General features: G+C 40.7%; 5 protein-coding genes across 5 annotated transcripts; 1 reads left to right on the forward strand and 4 right to left on the reverse strand.

The window, feature by feature from the left end:
* Positions 1 to 1,124: 1,124 nt before the first annotated feature.
* Positions 1,125 to 1,310, forward strand: C922_04010 (hypothetical protein; the record flags this gene model as incomplete). The annotated part of the gene is made up of 1 exon (XM_008819595.1): positions 1,125 to 1,310. The coding sequence occupies one exon, from the start codon at positions 1,125 to 1,127 to the stop codon at positions 1,308 to 1,310; it is 186 nt and encodes a 61-aa protein (XP_008817817.1).
* Positions 1,311 to 1,386: 76 nt separating this feature from the next.
* On the reverse strand, positions 1,387 to 3,674 carry C922_04011 (phenylalanyl-tRNA synthetase, beta subunit; the record flags this gene model as incomplete). Its single annotated transcript, XM_008819596.1, has 3 exons — positions 1,387 to 1,439; positions 1,646 to 1,765; positions 1,994 to 3,674. The coding sequence occupies 3 exons, from the start codon at positions 3,672 to 3,674 to the stop codon at positions 1,387 to 1,389; spliced, it is 1,854 nt and encodes a 617-aa protein (XP_008817818.1).
* A 2,326-nt stretch (positions 3,675 to 6,000) lies between these two features.
* On the reverse strand, positions 6,001 to 7,795 carry C922_04012 (hypothetical protein; the record flags this gene model as incomplete). Its single annotated transcript, XM_008819597.1, has 4 exons — positions 6,001 to 6,798; positions 7,052 to 7,151; positions 7,415 to 7,455; positions 7,667 to 7,795. The coding sequence occupies 4 exons, from the start codon at positions 7,793 to 7,795 to the stop codon at positions 6,001 to 6,003; spliced, it is 1,068 nt and encodes a 355-aa protein (XP_008817819.1).
* A 1,444-nt stretch (positions 7,796 to 9,239) lies between these two features.
* C922_04013 (adenosinetriphosphatase) lies at positions 9,240 to 14,136 on the reverse strand (the record flags this gene model as incomplete). Its single annotated transcript, XM_008819598.1, has 4 exons — positions 9,240 to 9,392; positions 9,630 to 9,875; positions 10,050 to 10,133; positions 10,360 to 14,136. The coding sequence occupies 4 exons, from the start codon at positions 14,134 to 14,136 to the stop codon at positions 9,240 to 9,242; spliced, it is 4,260 nt and encodes a 1,419-aa protein (XP_008817820.1).
* Positions 14,137 to 18,056: 3,920 nt separating this feature from the next.
* On the reverse strand, positions 18,057 to 21,573 carry C922_04014 (hypothetical protein; the record flags this gene model as incomplete). The annotated part of the gene is made up of 2 exons (XM_008819599.1): positions 18,057 to 21,195; positions 21,482 to 21,573. 2 exons carry the CDS (start codon positions 21,571 to 21,573, stop codon positions 18,057 to 18,059), a joined length of 3,231 nt encoding a protein of 1,076 aa, XP_008817821.1.
* Positions 21,574 to 22,532: the final 959 nt, after the last annotated feature.

A 22,532-nucleotide genomic window follows, 5' to 3' on the forward strand; every position in this document is an offset into this window, starting at 1 on the left:
TAAGGGCGCGTCCTTACGGCAGCACTTATTTTCTTTGTCCCATCATTAAAACGAAAAAAAAAGGAAATAAAAAAAACAGAACATAACATAGCGTAACATATCATAACATAGCATAACATATCATAACATCACATAACATATCATAACATCACATAACATACCAGCGTAGTTATTACGCACTACACCACTGAAACTTCCTGCGCACACATTCACAGGTGCCGCTTTTCCCTACATGGTGATCAAAGCTCTCTGAGGGTGTGTACTTAAAACTGGGTAGGGTTACTTAAAACCCTTCCAGGGAATTATTTTTTCCCACAACATTTTTTCCATATTGTATTTACCCCAATATGTGTCTTTTTGCAGCTATAACGCGAATTTGTATGATTAAAAAAGGAGTTTATTCCCCCCCTTTTTTTTTTACAACTCAATTTTTATTGTCCCTCCTTTTGTATTTTTTCTTTCCATTCATTGTTTCCCCTTTTTTTTGTTTTTTTTTCTAACCAACATGCTTAAAAGGAAAATTAAAATAACATACTACATGGACAACACATCACACACGGCATTTTCTTTTCTATTCTTTTTTTTTTTGTCATTTTAATTACAAAATTAAAATTTCAGTTTTGATAAATGTTAAAAATTGCTAAGGGTTATGGAGAAAGTTAAAAAAAGAGGTGAGTAAAACAAAAAAGGAGTTACTCTAAAATTGATTTCTAATCCACGCAGCTGCTTCCCCCCGTTACGCCATCTGCATCTGTTCGCGTAAAACAAACTATCACACACTGACCCAGGCTGTCCGTAGCGCCTATTGGAGGAACGACGCAAACTTCTCAATTTTCACTAAGGACCGATCGTGCGGTACGGAGGCTATATACCCAGCACAATTTCATCCATCTCTTCACGCCTGCAAAGTGTGCACCTTTTTTTTCGCGTGTCTCTCTGCCGCCTCCGCGAAATGGTGACGTGCATATATAACACGAGTGCATACGGACATTGTACACATTTGATTCACATATAAGGGGGATAAACAAATCGTGAGTTAATTTGTTGCGGCTAAATATCCATTCCATTCCTTTGGCCTCCTTTTCTTACCTTTCCTTGCAGTCCTTCTTCTTCCCCGCCTCATTATGGAGAACACAAACCCGTTCGAATTCAAAAAGGAGGACAAGCTGAACCTGGACAAGTACAATGTTCCTCCATACTTCGAGGAAGTCCTTTCGGAGTTCATCGCAAAATTAGTGAAGACACATCCGGACAATCCGTATCTCTTTGCGGTCAATTATTTTGATGATAAATTGAAGGAGCATAATTAACACCGTTTTGAATTCCCTTCTTGTGGAATTTTTCCGGATTTTAAAATCCAAGGGGGGTGCTTCCTCCTTTACCAGCTCAAATCATCATGACGTTCATTATAGTTTCGATGTTTATCTCTATGACGGACACTGTAAAGGGGAAGAAGGGAGGAGTTGGTAAAATGGAGCAAAGTTTGACAGACGTCACAAAAGAGACAGCACTGTGGGGGGAGCCGGGGTATCACAGAGAATATGCCTCACAATGGCATGCAGCAAGTATGGTACATGGGAGCACTTATCCAGACGGATTACCAACTAAATCACGATTAACGCTATCGAAAAACAACATCCCCTACCTGGAATGTCGATGGAGAAATTTTCCAAAACCTTCGGGTGAATTATGCCCAGAATTCCAAACTTCAAGTTGTGTGGGTACAAGACAATGTCAACTACTCGCTCGTCCAGGAAGGAGGGATCTGTGGAGAGTGATAATTTTGAGAGGGGGAAAAAAAAGGAAAGTATCATTTGGCAAGGAGAACAGAAGAGTAACCATCGCATGGGTTTGTGCAGATATCTGAACACATTCGCCCACATTGGACGATATGTACCGGTACAACGGCGCTTTCGCATTCATCGTGACTTCGCACATCCGCAGACCAGGTGGTGGTCTGCGGGCGCTGGCCCGTGTCCCCGGAGCGCCTTACCCTTCTTAGGCACCAACTTGTAGAATACGTCCGACCGAATGGCCACATTCTCCTTCCTCTTCTCATCAATTTTGTAATCACTGAAAAGCTGGAACTCCTTCAAAACGGTTTCTAATATTCCGTGCGCTTCCTCCAGCCCGGCCGTGAACTTATCGGCAAAGATAACGGACAAGTACCTCTTATTCACAGCGTTGGTATCCGTTTTGTTATACGTGGTGTACGAAACATCGCCAATTTCAAAGAAGCGCAGGGGAAGTTCCCTGTGCTTATTTGCAGACACGAACTTTAACATATTTACAATTAGAGATGTCCTAACAATTTCGTATTCTGACGTTTTGGAATTCATGATTTGAACTGGGGGAACCAGGGGGTTGTACTCATCCAAGTTTATCTTCTCGTCGTCATAGTCCCTATGCTTCCTCAACATGCAGTCATAGTTTTCCCTCTTCGATAACAAAGCACTTGTCATCACCTCTGTGTAGGTACACTCAGCCAGAACATTCCTAAATAACTCTGTGCATGCACTTAGTGAATTTTTTGTTGCAATTTGAACTTTTTCCGATAAAATATTTCTATACCCGTATGCGATGGCTATATCTTCGACAATATCACAGCAGTGCATTATATCTGATCTGTAAAACGGAACATCCACAATGAATGTGCTGCTATCAATAATCTTCGACGATATCAACATTTTTTTTAGCAACGGTTCGACATCCTTCACGGAAAGGTCTAAAATGCCGGACAATTTTCTCACATAGTCCATATGGCACGTCAAAGACTTGTTCTTAAAAACTGGGTACAAATACCCACTCCCCTTTTCCGCCTTATGTTTCTTATCATACTGGACGAAGAAGGAGTGAATGGCATACTTTGGCGTGCAGTATTCTGAAAGCATGGAACAAATCATGTTAACAGCTATTTCGGCTTTGTTTTTATCGATGGCTGTGCATTCAATAAATAAATTCTTCGTGTCGTACGTAATTTTTGTATGGTCACAATTGATAATTGGGGGAAGCGATAATATATTATTGTCTGCATCGACGATGACTGGGAATTTCTCAAAGTCGCTGATAATTTTTAAATAAGATTTTAAATTTATATTGTCTTGATAAAATTTTAGGAAATTATTTCCATTCACATTTTCCGTTTCGTTCAGAGGAATAAAATTTATTTTTTCTTTCTCTTCAAATTTATATGCTACAGGAAACTTTATCTTGTCATAATCGTGAATTCCTATCGCCAGCAAGACTCTTTTTTTCCCCAAATTATGGTGCAACTTTTCTTGCAACTCTATAATGTTATTGTAAACATTTTCATTAATTTTTACATTTTTCAAAACGGCGGAAATGACGTAACTTCTCCGTTCGTCCACCGATTCGTCCACTCGCATGACGTGCTTTTCCTTAACACAGGCCTCTTCACTATTTGTTAACAGGACATAACTGATGTTTTGATATTTCCCTATAAAACTTTTCAGCGCTCGACATAACCCCTCCACGCATACCAAGTCGTACCGGTTAGCCGGCACTTCAATTTTGTAAATCTTTTTTTCGCCTTTGTATTCTATGTCGTCAATTTCTATACCGAATTCGAAGCATATATCATTCAGTTTTTCCTCCTCGATTTTTTCACCCAGTTTTTCTGTGAGGTCCTCTTCGTACACGGAAATTGTTGGCATTTTGTCTCTTCACAAAGACTCGACACGATCGTACATATGGCAATTCTTCTATATGTTGTTACCCTAGTCGGGCGTCCTCTATGATCACAAGTAATTCGTCCTTTCCTTGACCCCTTAAAACCCAGTAGGATGGAGGTATCTCCTTACGGAATGGATCGACTTTGGCGCGCGAGCACAGATTCTGCTTCCCCAGTGGCATAACTGAGTCTGCATTCACTTACCCACGTGAATAAGCTCTTATGACACTCCTCGGTAGGATTTGTCCTCTCTACTGACGAAAACTCTTTCGAAAAATTGAAAACTTGGGTGTTTTCTCCAAATTACAGCGGGTAAGATGGGCTGCGAGTGTCCCACCTAGGGCCAACTGCCGCTTGGATGTCCACGAGGAGTTCTTCACCACGCCAGGTAAAGAAGAAGGCTATACAAAAGCGCATCTGTAAGTACATAAACTCCTTGTACGCATAGGCACACGCATTATTGCGGTGATTTATCTGCGTACCTGTCAATCACGTAGGGTATACTTCCCCCTATTTAAAAGGAGGAAGGGGTAGATTCTGTTGTGAGTCAATTGGAGGATATGCTCTATTTATCTAACTCCATTCAGGTTGGATAATTCGCTAAGCGATTTAGGAAATTGAGTTGCCTTTTTTGGACTGCCTCGACCCCTTAACATTTTCGTAATGTACAGAATTGTAAGCTTGTCAATTATTCTGGGATTGATCTTTCTCCATTAGGGGTTCCTATCAGATGTTTTTTTTTTTTTTTTTTTTTTTTCTCATCACACGTTTAACTCTTACATTGCAAAATTTACGAATTGATCATTTCTTTTTTTCTTTTTTTTTGTACTTTCTGAACTTCCCCTTTTTTCTTTTTCTTTTTTTTTTGTTGTTGCATTTTTCTCCCTCCATTTTGGCAAAAAATAACAACACACAAGTTAGTCCAACGCTTGGTGCAAGTGAGCACGTGGTGGCGTTATAATTACTTACTAGAGTTGGCTGGGCAACAAATTTTCACTCGCGACGCAAAAGCAAATGATAATGCAAGTATGACTATGAACTGGACGTCCACTTTAGAGTATGCCTCCCCCGCAAAACCCTTTCTTATTTGCCATCCTAACCTACATCTCTACGGTGGTAGAATGTCCCCTTTTTTGTAATACCAAGGGGGTGGCTCTTCTTGATGCATGGAAAGGAAAAAAAAAAAAAAAAAATACAGTTCCCACGTAGTGGGACGAACGTACCTGTGCACCTACTTAAGTACCTCTATTATGCGTGTACTTTTCCATACTACCGCGTAGGTAGTTATCCAGACCATCCTCCAGGAAGCCCCCCCTCTTCTTCTGCACACCTTCCCGTACAAACAAAAGACGTATAAATCGTTTCCCCCTTGTCAAAAGCTACACAAAGGTACAGGTAACGTAAAACTTTCTCACATAGGTCTGACAATTTTTTTCACCTTTCTTGTCTTGTGCATTCACAATCGATCCTCCCTTGTTTTTATAACAAAAATTAAAAAAAAAATGTACAAAACGGTTAGTCGCCCAAAGGTGACAAAAACGAAAAAGCGAAAGAATGACCATCTCGTGTTTTTCCACAACGAAACTATGATTAAACCTTTTACAAAACTTAAAAAAGAAACTCATCCAGGGAGGCGTGAAATTACCCTCAGTTGTGTAGTCCGGTGAGGAGACGTGCACGAAAAAAAAATGGGTGCAAAAAAAGAGGGCGTAAAAAATAGATAAACTTCAAAAGTGGGTAGACTTCAAAAAATGGAAACTTCAAAAAATATTACAAAGGGGTGTAAAAAGGAGGCATAAATGCCCAAAAAGCAAATCCGGCACAATATCGTACGGGGATGGAAGTTCAGGTGGACGTAGCCCACGTCGTCCTTTCACCAGCCGAATGGATTCTCCCATCGCGGCGGGAGGGTAAAGAATTGGGGAAACATCACAGACAGGAACACGCGGGATGAAAAGTATGTTAAGATGCGTATGCAGATACGTCACGATGCAACACGAAACGAAGCTCTACAAGCAAAGGGCAAAGGAGAGGCAAGTGTAAAGAAGCCTCCTTCATTTTCTTCCCATAAATAGCTCCTTAATTTTATACATAATAATGAAACACCCAAATGAATGGGGAGATAATAAAAGAAAATAAAAAAAAAAAAAAAAGAGAGAAAAAAAACTCCCGTTCCAGGAAACGAAGCACATACTTACAGCGGCGAAATTACAACTTCGTCTGTGACTTATCCACAAAGGTATACACACTCTCTCTCCCCCACAGGCTTTTACCATTTACTGTTTACTTACATCCAAGGGGGCCTTTCATCATATAACCCTAAAGACAACCAAAATAATTATTATCAAAATTATTAGAACAAAAAAAAGGAAGCCCATGCACCGGATGTTCCTAAAATACCTGTTCCTCGTTATTTCAATTTCACGACCCGACATAAGAATGTTATCATGGGTAGTAATTATTTGAGAGTCTATGTTGTCGATGGTTTCTCCTTGAATATTTACTTGGTCAAATAACTCCTTGTATAGCTCCTGTATGTTTATTATGTCTTTATGTAATTTCTTTATTTCCTTATTTTTCTGACTTAAAATTTCGTTTTCAATGTCCACCGTTTTTATCGAAACGAATTGCCTCTCCTGCTGGGGGTCCTCCAGATCTACATTTGTCCCGTATCCAGCGCTCCCTAAGTAGCCGCCATCCTGATCGTATGCATCATTCTGCAGGAGGTACTCATTAACCTCGCTTTTTTTACTCCCCGTGAAAATATTGCTTTTATATTTCTTCTTCATTTTCTTTCCCATACTTGCGTTCTCCATGTCCCTGGGGATGGGGCCATAACTCCCATCATAATTTTCATTCTCATTAAAATTAAAATCATAAATGTTCACATTAAACGTGTCTCTACTGGAGTCATAATGTGAATCACTGTTTCGAGAAAAGTTGGTCATCGAATCGTATTCCAAATTGTTACTCGATGCGTTCATATTTTTTGATAGCATGTCATTTAAAACTGTCTTGTTAATATAATTTTTTGACGCATTTTGGAAATTGTTCACCGCTGCTACGTATGAGTTGGACAGCTTCTGCAGCATGAGCTTCATTCGCATCTGTTAGTTTGGCGTAAAAGGGGGGTAAAGAAAAAAAAAAAAAAAAAAAGCTGGAAGGAAGGCATTACTTACACATTATGCAAAGAAGTCTTTTTATGCATGCTGGCCGCTCAATATTGTTTCGTCCCTTTACATGTGTGCCCAGTTACCCATTCACATATACGAACAAACGTAGGCATATTCAACTCCCCACACTCCTCTACGTTCGAATAGGCGAAAGAACATTTATGCATGGATGGAGGGTAGGACGTACCCTTTCACCTGGCGAGACATTTTCTGCGCTATTAGAATAACTCTTGATTTTTCTCTGGATTTCCTGGATTTTCACTTTCCCTTCCTGCACAATCTCTTGCCTGCAAAAGGGGGGACACACGTGTATGTATAGATACATTTACGGCTTAAGAACTGCACCATTGGGCGGGCTCCTCATGGAAAACAATAATGCGTTTTACGAAAATGTCCACTTCTACTTGACCGATTTAACACCGGTGCGGCGATTTCATCCCATTTTATGCGTGAAATAAGGGCATGCCCCTCCTCAACAAACGCGGGAGTTGTACATACAAGAGGAGACGCTTGTCGTCCTCCTTTTATGCGTCTCTCCTCATCTGCTTACACTTTTTCTGAACTCTCAACGGAACAAACTTCATTTTCATTCTACAGTAGAGGATGCAAAAAAAAAAAAGAAAAAAAAAAAAAAGACGTTCATTAGGATGTGAAGTAAATAGGTATTTCCAATTCAACGTACAGTACGTACGCAAAGGGGCCAATTTTCCCTATTCCTTTTTTCCAATTCATTGTCACAGAGAAGAAGCACCCATTTCGCATTGGCTAAAAGGAAAAAGAAACTCCTATCCTGTTCACTTACAATTTTTGAGATCCGTACCGTGTAGGATTGTATCATGCCAATGTCATTTTGAATGTCCGCGCTAAATTCAAAGTTGTTCGCATTCTTCTGAATAGTCTTTTTGCTCTGCTTTTTTGTTGAATATGACATGTTTTAGGGAGCGGGCGGTGAAGCGGTATAGCAGTAAAACAGTGAAGCGATGTGCCGGTTCCTTGCCCGTCGGTTAGGGGCAGTGAGGTAACTCCCACGAGGGGCGAACGCGTGGAGCAGAAACAGGGAGAAGTAGAAATGGAGCAAGCTTGATACTCCTCAGCTGGAAGTATCTATACAAACATATGTGAAGGCGAAGAAAAATACTAAGGGGCTTCGAACACCGGGGGGCACAAAAACGAACGCTTTATGATTGCTTCTGCGCAATTTAGCCATACAATAGCTCCAGGGGAGTAACAAAAAGAAGTTATTTCTCCCCCTAAAAGTTTAAAATTTTCTACATGATTCATAATTTATAATTCTTTTTTTTTTCTTTTTTTCCCTTCTCCTTCGGGTGCTGAAAAGTTTGTAAAACCTTAAAACGACAAAAAATTGAAGAACAAGGCAATTAAAAAAAAAAAAAAAAAATAAAAAATGCCTAAGAAATCCTAAGAAAAGCTAAGCGTGAAGAAACCGAAAAAACTTCAGCAGAATTCTTAAAAAAAAAAATACTGAATTGACAATTCAAAAGGGATGTGATCAAAAGTTGTAAACATATCACTTACGATTCATCACATATGTATAATCACCAAGTTTGTTTTCATGTATAAGCCCACATATTTATAGTACAGTTAGCTTTTAATATGTACACGTATATAAATATATTGTACCAAATAGGATGCCATTCACGTGTGCGTATAAACTTTAACATAGATAAAATTGCATACAACTGCGCCAAATATATATTCATATAATATAATACACGTGAATGCCATGATTATATATAAGAGCTCATAAACGCATATGGAACAAAAAAAAGAAAGAAAAAAAAAGAAATAATTAGGTTGAAAAATTAAATAAAATTGTATAATTAAGCTAAAAAAATGGACTCTATAAGGTGAGGGGAAAGGAAAAAAAGTCAACACATAACGTAGCAGATGGCACGTAAAGTACAACAAAATGGGCGGGGAAAAAAAAGGTGATAACTTCAACGTCCAAGTTTCTCCTTTTCCTCTACGAATTCGTGTGAACAGCCATTAACGCAGGCCTTCGAATCGCCACAACCCTGTGTACACACAACGCGCATATAATATAAATATTGGCTGGTGCACAAAAGCAACAGATTTTAAAATATAAATTCACAACTGAAACAACTGTTATATGACTAGACTTCAAAATTTTGCCGAGGCCATCTGCTGGAATAACGTCCAACTTGTTATTTTTTCTTTCCCTTGATACTCGAGGCTTTAGAGTTCTAAAGGGGGTGGTGAAAGGTTTCGAGGACATGTGAAGCGTTGGCGTCTACGTGCGAGGCATAAAAATGTGAAGCACACGTTTATACACACGTACATACATACAAATACGCCATGCTTATCGGCGAAGACGAATCTGTCGCTCCCAGGAGTCACCCGTTTTTCCAGCAACCAACGTGTTGACTTACCCTTCTTCTCATTTGCACAACGGCATCAATGATCAGTCGGCATCTATACTCGATGTGTTCGAAGGGGGTGCTTGCGTACTTAAAAAAATCCTGAGCTTGAGCCCAATAATAGGGGGTCTAAAAGGTGAGGAAAAAGAACGTAGAGGTGTGTTTAAATTGGCACAAAAAAGGAAAAAAGGAAAAAAAAAATACCTGCAACGAACCACATCACAGTAACTCATGGAAAAAAGAAAGAAAAAAAACTTCTTCACAATAATGCGCAATTAAGAAATGAACACGTCCGCTTGGTGTACAAAAACGGGGCAACCATTTCCTGCATTTTCACGTTCACCCCCCCCGATGCAAAGAACTTACCAGAATGTGAATGCTCTTTGTGTGAACCACCCCCTGCTGGTACAAGAGCCAAAGTAATATTTTACTTTCTCTTTCGTAATATGCTATTTCTTCTTCACTCATGGGATTTTTGGTCTCCTTCTCTTCCTTAACTTCCCCCATGGGGTTTGGTGGCTCCTCCAGTTTCGGCATAGGTTCGTAGCACAGATTCGGGGGTAGCTCCAGCTTGTCAATCGTGTCGACTCCATCGGACAGCTGCTTCTCAACCTGTCATGGAATAAAGGAATGGGTTTCCATGACGGTGTGCACAGAATGAAAAGGGCCTCTTTTTTTTTGTACGCATTAGGAAGTAGACACATGTACAAGTAAATTCATATAATGCACGGGCAGCCATGCCTTGACACCCATGCGCTCTCGTTTCTCAATAAATCTCTAAATTACAAAATCGGCGATGAGATCATTCTCCTCCTCTATCAACTGCCTCTGCAAGTCGGACTTTTGAATTCTGTCGAAGAGTCTTTTACCCTGAGAAAGGAGCGGCAAAAATGGGCACGATGTGAGAGCACGATGTCAGGAGACGTTTGGAGTGCAAATATGATGAGTCGTGGTAGCACAGGGGGCCAACATCAGGTATAGCAGCAGGGACAGAAGCATGTATTACATCACGCCTGATGATAAGCGAGATTCCAAACGCACCCCCTGTCACACCGCTTGCCACCTCCCCTGTCACACCGCTAAACGCGAAGCTTACCCCCTTGACCTCGTTGTATCTCCGGAAAAAGACCCGCAAGTAGGCCAATATGTCCTCCAGAGTCTTCTTCGAGTTGCCAAAGTACTTCTCGTGGATAAACTCGATGTCCTCGCTCCCGTAGAGGATCAACCCAGTCATCAGCTTGTTAAACTCCGCCTTGTTCCACAGGGGGAACCCCTCCTTGAGAAGCTCCTCTTTTTCATTCCTTATCTGGTCAATGTCTATGTTGACCAAGTCATGATCGATAGTCTTCCTAACGGGTTTGCTGCTCTTACTCTTTTTGCTGTTACTGCTTTCCTCGTTATTGTTTTCTCCCAAGTGCCTCTTTACAAAATTGACCAAATACTCATAGCACACCTTCACGTTTTTGTCTCTGAACCGAACCATGCTTAGCTTCTTCTTCGACTCAAAGAGTTTGATAATTTTTCTCTTTAGCTGCTGCACCTCACTTGAGCTATCGTTAGCTCCTCCGACAACATCCTCTGCCCTGCTCACGCCATCCTGATTGATGGCACTTCCCCCCTCTGCGCCGTTCCCACTGGGGTGGCCCGCAACCTCCTCATCCGTGTGCTCATCAAAAATGTTCGGATAGATCAAGTTAATAATTTCGTAAATGTTCTTCCCGTGCCAATCGAGAAAGTCAGAAAAATTTATATATTTCTCAAAATCCTTTTCCTCACTTTGCGCGTCGATAATTTTCCTAATTTTGTCTTCACTAACGCGATACTTGCTCCACCGTTCTTCTAACCTTTCTAATTCATCTAATTTTGCATTATTAAAAAACTGGAAGTCATGTCCCCCCTTCGCTTCTGCTTTCCATCCTTGCAGCTCGATTTTTTTCTTGATAATTTTGTTGCTTGTCGAATTTATAACTTTCCATTTGCTTTTTCTTTCTCCTAAATCAAGGAACGTCATATTTTTTTTATTATTTTTCAGGAACTTTTTTATCGTACTTCTTATTTTGTTCAGGTTTTTCTTCTTTTTCTTCTTTCTGATAACCCCGTCAATGCCTCCTCCCTCAGCTCCTTCCTGTCCTTCAAGGTGATCCCCCTCCGAGTAATTTCCGTCCTCCTCGTCTTCTCCATCCTCGGAGTCGGAATACTCCTCATCACTCGATTCTTCTGAACCGTCTTTTGTCAAACCGTTGTACATGTTCAGTCCTCCATCTAGCGATATATTGGATAGATCAAAAATATTTTCCAAATTTTTTAACTTATTTTCAATTTCTATAGTTCTCTTCTCAGCATCCGCTAAAATGATATCAATATCTTCATCCGAAATGGAGGAGATGTCCTGTGTCTTGTACACCTCCGGGGCTCCAAAATTTAAAATGTCGTGCAATTCTTGCTTGTTATTTTCTTTGTTATTCAAATTTAGCTTTCCCTTTTGAATAATAAGAGAGTCTAGCTTTAACTTCTTCGCTGCCCTTTCGACAATTTTCTCCTCCACTGAATTTTGCGTGACAAATCGGTACACGATGACTTTTTTTTTCTGACCTATACGATGTGCTCTGTCCATGGCTTGGATATCCATCTGAGGGTTGTAATCCGAGTCAAAGAGGATGACAATATCTGCCGTAGTTAAGTTAATTCCAATCCCTCCTGCTCTCGTGGACAACAAAAAAATAAAATATTTACTATTCGGCTCGTTAAACTGATTGATCCTTATTTGCCTCTCGTCTCCTACTGTGGACCCATCGATACGAAGGTACTCATAATTCTTCCACCTGCAATAATCATCTATGATATCTAAAACTCTCGTCATCTGCGAAAATAGAAGCACACGTGAATTTTCTTTTTTCAGTCTTGGGAGGAGTTTATCCAGGAGGGACATCTTCCCGGACGTCTCGATCAAGTGATTCCCTTCAATGTAAGGAGGTTCTTCAATACCATCAAATAGGTAGGGATGATTACAGCACTTCCTCAGCTGCATAAGTATATTAAGCATTTGATTTTTGCTCCCCGTCATGGCATTAAGTACGTCAATATTTTTGCTAAGTATATCAGAATATAACTTCTTTTGCAATTTTGACATGCCAACAAACACATATATCTCCCTCTTCGGGGGCAGCGACTGCTCCACCTCCACTTTCAGCCTTCTTAACATAAACGGCTTCAAAATGGTGTGCAGCTGAGTTATTATTTCACTCTGCTTATTATCGTTCGAACTAATCTTTGATATATTAAACAAGTTGTCAAATTCTTCCGAATTGTCAAATATTTTTGGCATTAAAAAATTTAATAGGGACCACAACTCCTTCAAGTTATTATGTAAGGGAGTTCCTGTAATTAGCAATCTATTCTCAGATCGCAGAAAACGGACAGACGAACTTAACACACTTTTGTCATTCTTTATCCTATGTGCTTCATCTATTACGAGAAAAAACCAGTCGATATCAAACAGGGCGCTCTTATCCTTAATCACTACTTCGTAAGTCGTTAGCAACACATCATAATCGGTATGTAACACATTCTTGTTCAATTCCCTTCTCTGCTCTTTATTCCCGTAATATTTAAACGCCTTCATTTCTGTGCACCATTTGTTTACTTCTTGATACCAGTTGTCCAATGTAGACCTGGGACATATAATGATACTTTTCCGTTTTATATTTTTATTAAATCGAAGGTAACATAACAAACTAATTGTTTGCAAGGTCTTTCCTAGCCCCATTTCGTCTGCTAAAATTCCGTTAATTCTGTGTCTATACAATTGATACAGCCAATTTAGCCCTTCTATTTGATACGGCTTCATGCACCCGTTGATATTAGCTGGCTGCTTCATAATAAACGTCTCGTCCTCCTCGTTGGCATCCTGCAATAACATATAATCTTCCTCCTTCTCGGTCATTGCACAACGTCTGGTTTTGTTATCCTTTGAATGCACATTCATTTTTAGTCGCTGACCTGAGAGCTTTTCTGTATACCGCTTCGTCTGGGACAGTAGCTGTTCCAATTTTTCTTGCAAATAATTCACCTTCTCTTCGCTCATGGGGTCGGCACTCTCCTCGAGGTTCTCCTTCATCGGCTTTTCCTTATCAACACCCGATTCTTCCCCTTCACTTGACTTCTCGTCATCCTCCACGTGGGCATTCTCAATTGCTTCCTCCCCATTACCGTTAGTTTCATTTTCCTCCCCTTCCGCTGCTACCATCGCTGCATCCTCTGCTTCCTCCCCCTCTTCGGCGAATTTCCTCCTCTTGAGGGCTTCATCGCTTAGGTCCAATTTGTGCTTATCCCTCCTGCTGTTGCTTCTGCCTTCGGGATCTACCGCGTCGCGCCCGTTTTCAGATTCACCGCTGGAGTCCTTCTCATCGTTACTTCCCGCGTTGCTCCCACTCTTGCCGTCCACGTTCGACTCCCCCGCCACGTTTCTCATCGCGCAACTCGCGCTGATCTCGCAATTATTCACAAATGGTTCGCTGTTGTTGCAGGTGTCCCCATTTGTAACCAGGTCTTTCTTTTTACGACTCCCCTCGTCACTCGTACTACACCCCTTCCTAACGTTATCCGCATGGTTGTAACTGTCATATTTCTTTCTGAAATCATTCTCAGCGTTGCCTTCCTCATTGCAAATATCACCTATATTTTTATAAGACGCCTCATTTAGATAGTACTCCTGATTTGCCTCATCGCAAAGAGTGCCCCTTTCTCCATTCTCGTCATTCACCCCATTGGCATTAACGTCACTTTTGTTATTACCCCCAGCATCTGCTCCCTCTTCGCAGTTTTCACTTTTTTCATTGGAATTTTTGAAATAGTCACATACATTTCGGAACATCTTGGGAACGTCTAGTCCACAAGCTTGTCAGGTTATGGTTCCACCCAAATGGGTAATGCGTCTGTCTCTCCTCTATATAACGCGTGTGTGTTGACCTGGCACAGGTCGGCACGTAAGGCATGCTTCACGCTCCAGGTGCGTACAGTTACATGCCATCCACAACGCTACTTTCTTTTTACCTTTCGGCTAACCCTTGAGCCACAAAAAAAGGCCACGCAAGCGTTCGTGTTTGCTTATCTCTAGCGCACACCAAACGCGGTGTTTTGTACAAAAAAAAAAAAAAAAGAAAAAAAAAAATTTAAGGAGCCCAATTTATGGACGCGATATATTGGCACATTTACGAACACAAATTGTGTCCACAAACTATGTGTAAACATTCTTAATGAGCTACTCTTCTGTTCATTAACAAATTGACCAGTCAAGGTTTGTCTTTTCTGTCCTCACGTTAACATGGTTGGAGGCCGCACTACACTTCCTACTAGGGGGTGTAGAGCATAAACACACATGCACGTATATTGAGATACGCGAACAGTGCTATTTATTCAAAAGGAATAAATCATCATAGGGCTACAGTTGATCAAATTTGGCAGCCTCCGCCACTTTGTCTCCGTTTCGATTCATAAAAAAAAAGGGGGGAAACCCTATTTTACTGTGTCAAATTTGCCTTTTCTTGTTTTATTCTTGTTCCTTCTCCTTGGCTACACTGTTCACCTGTCCGCCAGCTTATTCACTCACATGATCATCTGCTATAGGATCAGCTACTCACGCGCTTATTTGCTTTATCGCCACACCCATGCACCTTTAAAAAAACATTTTCTCACTCGCATGAATGTGCGCACAAATGTACGTACTCATATATACCAGTACATATATGAGACACGGACGCACTATAGAATGTTGCAAACAAAAGGCGCACAGATGTTTAGCTTCTTCCTCTTCTCTGTGGCCTTCTCTCTGTGTGATGATTCATACGTGGGAATTTCTCAAAGGAGAAATGGAACTAAATCTGAAGGTAGAGGCGCTGGTTGGACGAACTGGAAAGTTGGAAAAGGGGGCAAGTCGGCGCGGAAAAATTGCAAGCCAAAAATGTAAAACAAAAAAGGCAGCAAAAAATTCAAAAGGAACGAGCAGAAAAAATGCCAGGGGAAAGGGCAAAGGAAAAAGGACACAATTTCAACTTTGCAAATTTGCTAGGACAAAAACACGCATTAAATCAAGAGAGGTACAATTGGCTAATCCTGGAAAATGCAAAAAGAAAAAAACAGGAGCGCATCAACGTGACCATGGAAAAAGTGTGTTCCCCTACTGTGCATACACAAAAGGGGCATACCATATAATAATAACACGCATGCGTCCCCACTTAGTTTTCCTTAACAGGAAGCAATGTATCCATATCGGCCAAAAGCATTCATTGCATATGCGTATATACGTAAATGTATAGTGTACATATGAATACATAAAACTGATTTTGGAAATTAATTTTTTTTTTTTTATTTATTTTTTAATATTCTTTTTTAATTTTGGATTAATTTGCAAATTTTGGTTTTATTTAATTTTTCTCCCAAAAGAGAGGCTGAAGAAATTTCCGCTTTTTCCACAATAGTATACGAATAAATAAGTAAATATATACACGTAAAATGGTACAAACAAAATTTCCTTTAATTTTTTTTTAGCTTAACAAAGGTATGTAACTCTTTAAATAACCATTTTTTTTTTTCCTTTCACCTATGAAGAAAAGAAAAAATGCCAAGGTTTTACGCTCGGAAACAAAAAAAAATAAAATAAAAGGAAAGGAAAAGGAAAAAATAGAAAAAAAAAACTATAGCTACATGAACGCATATTTTTCGTAAATAAATGTAACAAATTCAAAAGTTACAACTTCGCTTTAATCATTTCCAAATGGCTGAAATGGGTTTTTGCAACAATAGTCAATTCAGCATTTTTGTAAAAACTTCAGTACTTGCGCGCAGCTCGGTCAAAATTACAAACGGGTATTGCATTGTACGCATATAATATATATGATAACGTTAGAGTTAATGCAGACTTTCACGCCTCTCTGGCCGAACGAAGCAACGCGAGGTGCGTTAAAAATGGATGACTTGGTTGGCCATTCAAAGAAAGCGCACGAAAAATTCCTGCATAATAATATATATAGTAATATACTTTATGTACCTATTATACGAACATACATGCAACGCCGCGGCAACATGCCCAATGGGAATAAACGTAAGTAACGACAATGATTCCGAGGAAATGGCACGTACTTTATATGTAGTAATAACGTTTGTATGCCCGCACGAACTGATTCATATAACACTCTTTTTACTCTTCATCGTAAAGCATGCATATAAAGAAGGGATGCCATACCATCAAGTGCAAACACAGCAACATATGCTTCTCATTGCTGCCGGTTGGCTAAGCCAACCCCCCATTTACCTTCAAGACATTCGCGAAAAATGAAAATTTTTTCTGTTGCATAGATGAGTATATGTGTATGTTACATTGTCATTACAATGATGCAGCCATCGTACAAAATTTCCCCTTTTTTCTTTGATATGTATGTATACTTCTTGGCAAGAAAAGGAGGAGGAACATTTTACTTCATTTAAAAAAATGAATAAATAGGAAAAAATTCGCATGCTCTTTTTACAGGTTCCCCCTGTATACATTTTGTGCGGATAAAAATGCTGCCAAAATTTGAAAAAAAAAACATAACAATTTTGCTCTATTAATGGTTCCCCAGAACTGTACAAAAAAAACCATATATAAATTAATTTTGTCAGAATGTGCCCTTTTGTGGACTTACATTATGCTTATCATCGAAATAAAAACACGTAAATTACTCGCATACGTGTAAAACGTTTCACGAATGGCATAGTTTGTTCAGCAAAATAAAAAATGTACACCAGGGGATATAAACTGATATGGAAAACACGTAATCAAACTTGTACCCTCCACAATGTTGTTACTATAAGGGTCTTGTGTAGTGCAGGGTGGAGACCAATTCGCCCCTTTTTAGGATACATTGTGCTTCTACAACTTTTTACCCCTTTCAAAATATATGATGTTTGACCCCCCCGCTGATCCTTCCTCACTGATGGTGAACAAAATTTAAACCAGGTCACTCGGTTTGCATTTCGCAAAAAAAAAATGCTTACCCTATGAAAGGTCACCACGTCAAATGGTTGTACGGTGTCGAGGTATTCTCCATTTTTGAAATACATCTCATCACATGTATTTCCACGTGAAAGGGCAGAAATGTAGCCAAAGGAAAAAAAAAAAAAGCACACAACAGAGCTACATTGTAGGTAATTTTTTTCTTTTTTCACCTGACCAATTTTAAGCACCCATTTCGGAAAGTCTAAAATAGAAGCAGTGCATGCTCCACAAAACTCGTCAAAACTTCCGTAACCTTTCTTCCATATGTGTGCACACAGAAGTTCGCAGCAGGAAGAGGGAGGAGCTTAAAAAATAAATAAATGACATAATCCCATGTAGCAATTACAAGGGGACTAAACAATCGTATTCCCCACGGCCCATCCGTAACACACACAATCGCGTAATTGGGTGCAACAGATGTTTCCTTTTTCTGACGAACCAGCAATTTCATGCTCACTTCGTAATTGCTTCTTTTCCTTGTGGAAAAAAAAAAATGCGCAATGGTGAACGTGAACTTTATGCGCCACACACAGGGGAATGCAAAGCAGAGACAAAGGAGTAAACAACGGGGACGGGTGGCGCGTTCCGAGGGAGCAACTCCATCAAGGGAAAAAAAGCTCGAAGTGTACCCCCTCAGAAGCGTCACTCTTTTTAGAATGTCAAATCTTGTACTAGAAAAAAAACAAATGCGAAGGCTTTACCCCCGATATACGCCCCACGCGTACATTCGCCCCCTCCCGACCCAATAGGTGGGCCGCATATCAAAGCTTCTTCCCCCAGTGGCGACTGTCGTCATTCAAATAGTTGTTGTAGTACTGCAAGTAGTACTTCTTATACTCCGTGTTCAAATTACCGACATCCGTCTTAATATAATTCAGAGTGATCTTTTTATTCGTGGCAATGTCAATGATTTGGAAAAAATATTTGCGAGAAATGGGGTCATTCTTTAAGTCAAAACTGTGAAACACTTTGTTTAGGAGCAAACCAATTTGGTTAATTGACAATCCAAAGTCAATCATACTATTGTAGAAATTAAAATATTTAAAAAAGAAAAAATACTTTTTAATCAGCGATTCTTTGTTTTCGTATTTTAGTTTTTCCAGTAAAACACTTTCTTGGATTATTTCCGAAATCATAATTAAGAGACTCACTTCCCAAAACTTTATGTTGTTCCAAAGGTTGTGGGCATACACAAATTTGTGCAACAGGATTTTCTTCCTCCGTGGGGTCTTCCCACTAGTCTCTATGATTTCGCGTTCGTCACCTCTCATGGGAATATTCGTTTCGCCATTCTTCTTTTCTTCTGCGTTCACTTCTTGTTCGCAATTTTCCTTCCTTTGGTCTTTCCTTTCCAAATCCTCCGGGAAGTCATCATTTGGAGGTTCTTCCCTGGATGCACTGAACCCGTTTCTCCTTGTTATTACTTGTTCCTGTCCGCTACCCTCTACATCACCTAGCGCAGGAGCGTCACCAGTGAAGTGGTCGTCCACCTGGTCATCCTTCTCTACATCGCCCTCCTTCTCCACATCGCCCTCTTTCTCCACATCGACTTCCTTCTCCACATCGCCTTCCTTCTCCACATCGTCCCTACTCTCGTATATATTCACGACCCTCCTCCTCACTCTGCTACTTGTCATACTCACCTTGGAGAACACCCGCGCGTTATGTGGCTTAGATGAACCCCCCTTTCCATTTCCATCCTCATCCATAATGAAAGAATCGTCCATCGCAAGGGTGTCTTTTCTCCTTCCCTTCACATGACCAGCGTTCATTTGGATTGCCTCCATTGGGGACTCCCCCCTACCGGCTCTCTTTCCCCTTTTAAACTTCTCAAAAAAATGGCACTCCTCCAACAACTGCTTAACATCGAAGTGATAATTTTCCTCCACTTCAAAATAAAAATTTTCCGAAGCAACCAAAATATAGATGGAACACCAGTAATCAAAGTACAAATCGCAGTAATCCAAAAAGGACAAAATAATTCTTGCAAATATAACCATGCCGTTCATATTTTTTAAAAAAGTTTTCCCCTTCTTAACATAATACATTAGACACTCACAAAAAATTAATCGATTATTGTACACGTTGAAATATGATGATATGTTGAATTCTTCTATTTTCGTAAAATTTCCATGAAATAAATTTTTCAAATAAAATTGAAAAAAAATTTCCATTTTTTTAAATCGGTTTGTATAATTCACTTCGCTTCTTCCGCTGTCTGAGTCCTCGTTCTGCGTCTCCTCCCTTTCTAGCATGTCCCTTACGTACGTGTAACTCAGATCAGACTCGCAGTGCACACTGTTACGTTTGACACTATGTCCATGGCCTCCCCCCTCAGGGTTTCTTCCCCGTTTGTCTACCTCTTCTGCGCGATTTATGCCACCCTCGTGGAGATTTTCCACCTTAACAAACTCCCTTTTGATACAATCCTCTGCGGCAGTGCCATCTGATAGATCAACAACCTGCCCACGTTCATTTGGGTCCACATCATGTCCATCCTCTACGAGCTCATTCCCCGTTGGGGATACTTCCCCTGGTGGAAACGGCCTCACCATCGAATTGCCCTCACTCTCATTAGGTTCCTCTTCGCCTGTCTGTGCAGGCATTTCCCCTGTTTCGTTTTGTTCCCCCCGGCGAAGGGCTCCCTTACGTTGGCTGACTGCGTCACTCGGTCTGGGCACCTGGCCAGGGTTCTCCTCCCAGTCAGCATTTCCACCCGGATCACTACGCCCGGTCTCATCCTCCCCCGTTTCGTTCTCCCCTGCTTCGTTCTCCTCCCCGCCGCTCACCTCCTTCTTGTTAAAAAAAACAATTTCGTTAAAAATATTCGTATAAACACTGGTGACCCCTTTGCTCTCCGTGCCCCTCCTCCTTTCGCCGTGCTCACTTTGAATCAAATTCTTGTACACGTTAACGTTGAAGAGGGAGGAGAATAAGTTGCCATACTTACTCCTCGTGCTTCTCACATAGTCGTCCTTCTCAGGGCGATCACCTCGACTACCGTACGAAGATCCCACCCCAACAGAGTTAAACTCATTTCGGTGATCTATTAGCATTGGCCACGAGACAATATTATTGTAAAGGAAGAAATCCTCGCATTGTATCTTCCCAGCAGCGCCACCCCTCGCACAATACAATTCGCAGTATTCCTCGATCTCCCGAACGGCGTCCACATCTTTAAACACATCAATGCAGGCATTCAGATCATATTGCACGTTCCTAATATAGGAGGTAAAAAAAATTAAGTATTTCATCACGTTATCCTTTATACATGAAATTCTCTTGTAGTCCATCGATTCAAGAGAGTACAAAATGCTTTTCATTTTTTTCTCTTTTTCCAGTTCCACTTGATTCACATTATTTATGATGTTCTTATATTCATACTCCCTCTTTTTGGCTAGTAAATATTTATGTATACAAACATTGGAGAGTTCAATCCGCTTCAGCGGATGGTAGTAAGTACTATTGTGAAAGACGTGAATACAATCCACTAAATTCTCGTAGGCACTTACACAATTTTCAACATATTTTACCGTGTCACTTTTAGTCCTCTCCACCATTTTATCACTTTCCATTCCATCTGTTCTAATCTGGTCATATACATTTTTGTGATTAATTAGCGTAGTGTTGAGGGTACTATATATTATTTCACTTTCGACACAGTTAATAAAATCGGCTATCTGCTCACATCTCCTTTCGATGTTTTTTTTTAGACTCTCTATTCCGTTTTTAATCCCAGATGATTCGTCACTAAATTGTTTGAATGAATTACACAACTTTCTCAAGTTCTGTTCATACTCCTTTTCGATGCAAATAATTTCCTGGAAGATTCTACTCAGGTGTTCGCAACATTTCCTTCCTTCTTCTACGCGCCTTAGTGCCTTCTGCCAGTCGTGGATGCTGTCAATTGGGGATAGTACAAAAATAAGAGAGCATATCTATGTGGTTGTCCACATTTGGAGAAGTACACCCATTTATGCAGTGTTGGGTATGTGACTCAGGAGTGACGCTTCTGTCCCACTCATTTGAGGAAGCAACACTTTATGTGTGTGGGGGGGAAGAGTTCCCTGAGGTATGGTCTCCCCTCTACAAGGCATGTGTACCCCTCTGAACACATCATTCACGTGCAACACATTCACGTGCAACACGTTAACGTAGCGCAATTCCCTCGACATACAAAACTTACAAGGTCTTTTCGAAATTCTTCAAATTGGTCTCCCTCGGGGCATTGCTAATTTCTTCCTCCGGGCGACCTTCCTGGTTCGCATTATCCTTCATCGTGGAGATTAGGACAGGAGGGATCGTCAAGAAGCGGTTAGCCAGCGCTGCTAGGATATGTTTACGCGTGCACAAATTTATGCGCACATTTGGCGGAGGGGAGGGGGACAGATACACCTCTGTTTTGACACATCCTCGTAATGTTCCCTTAACAACGTTGCTCACGAAAATGTGCCAGCAGGAAGATCAAAAGGAGGTAGCCATCACGTAGGAATTTCCGCCGAAGTGATTTCTTCTTCTGTTTTCCTCCATTCGGCACTACGAACAATGTGGTACGAACCCCCCACCTGTTAGCAGGAAACGGTGGGTGGACGGTCTGTTAGGCGTAAAAACGCGCGCTAGCATGTCCAAGGAAAATGTAACATCCAGCGTTTTTTCTTCCTAGCTGTTTTCTCAATAACGTTCAAGAGGAGTGTATTCCCCGGAAGCAGCAGTATTAATTTGGAGGGGATGTCCTTGCTTCGCGTATGCAGTCTTATCAAACAGGTCTTCACAATAGTGGACCCTCAAGATGGTCTAACGCAACAAGCGCTTGAAGTTTACCTGCGCATATTTGCTAGCAGGAAGGAACAAAGCTCAGTCTCGTTACACGCTTAACAGAAAAAAAAAAAAAAAAGGAGTGGAAGCTCGTTCGAATGATAGGTTTAATTGTGTACCCAGGAAAAAAAAATCAGAAGTAAAAATATCCTTTACTTTTTCTCACCCTCGACTTTTTCACCCTGGAGTGCTTTCTTCCCTGCGTGTGAAAATGTAGGTACTCCATTTGCCACTCAACCTAGTGGCGTAACGTTTCCCCACATCATTTAGCTTAACCGTAATGTGGAAATAGGAGCAATGGTATAAAGCAGGGTGCCTTTTCGTTGTGCCACTTCGTTGCGCTGTTTTTCTCATAAATTGGGGGGGCCCCCCTTCTAGTTCCGCTTGCCTCACCTCTTTGCCAAGTTTGAGGCGCTACCTTA

Source organism: Plasmodium inui (genome assembly GCF_000524495.1).
Source record: "Plasmodium inui San Antonio 1 unplaced genomic scaffold supercont1.19, whole genome shotgun sequence".
NCBI classification, from domain to species: Eukaryota; Apicomplexa; class Aconoidasida; order Haemosporida; family Plasmodiidae; genus Plasmodium; species Plasmodium inui.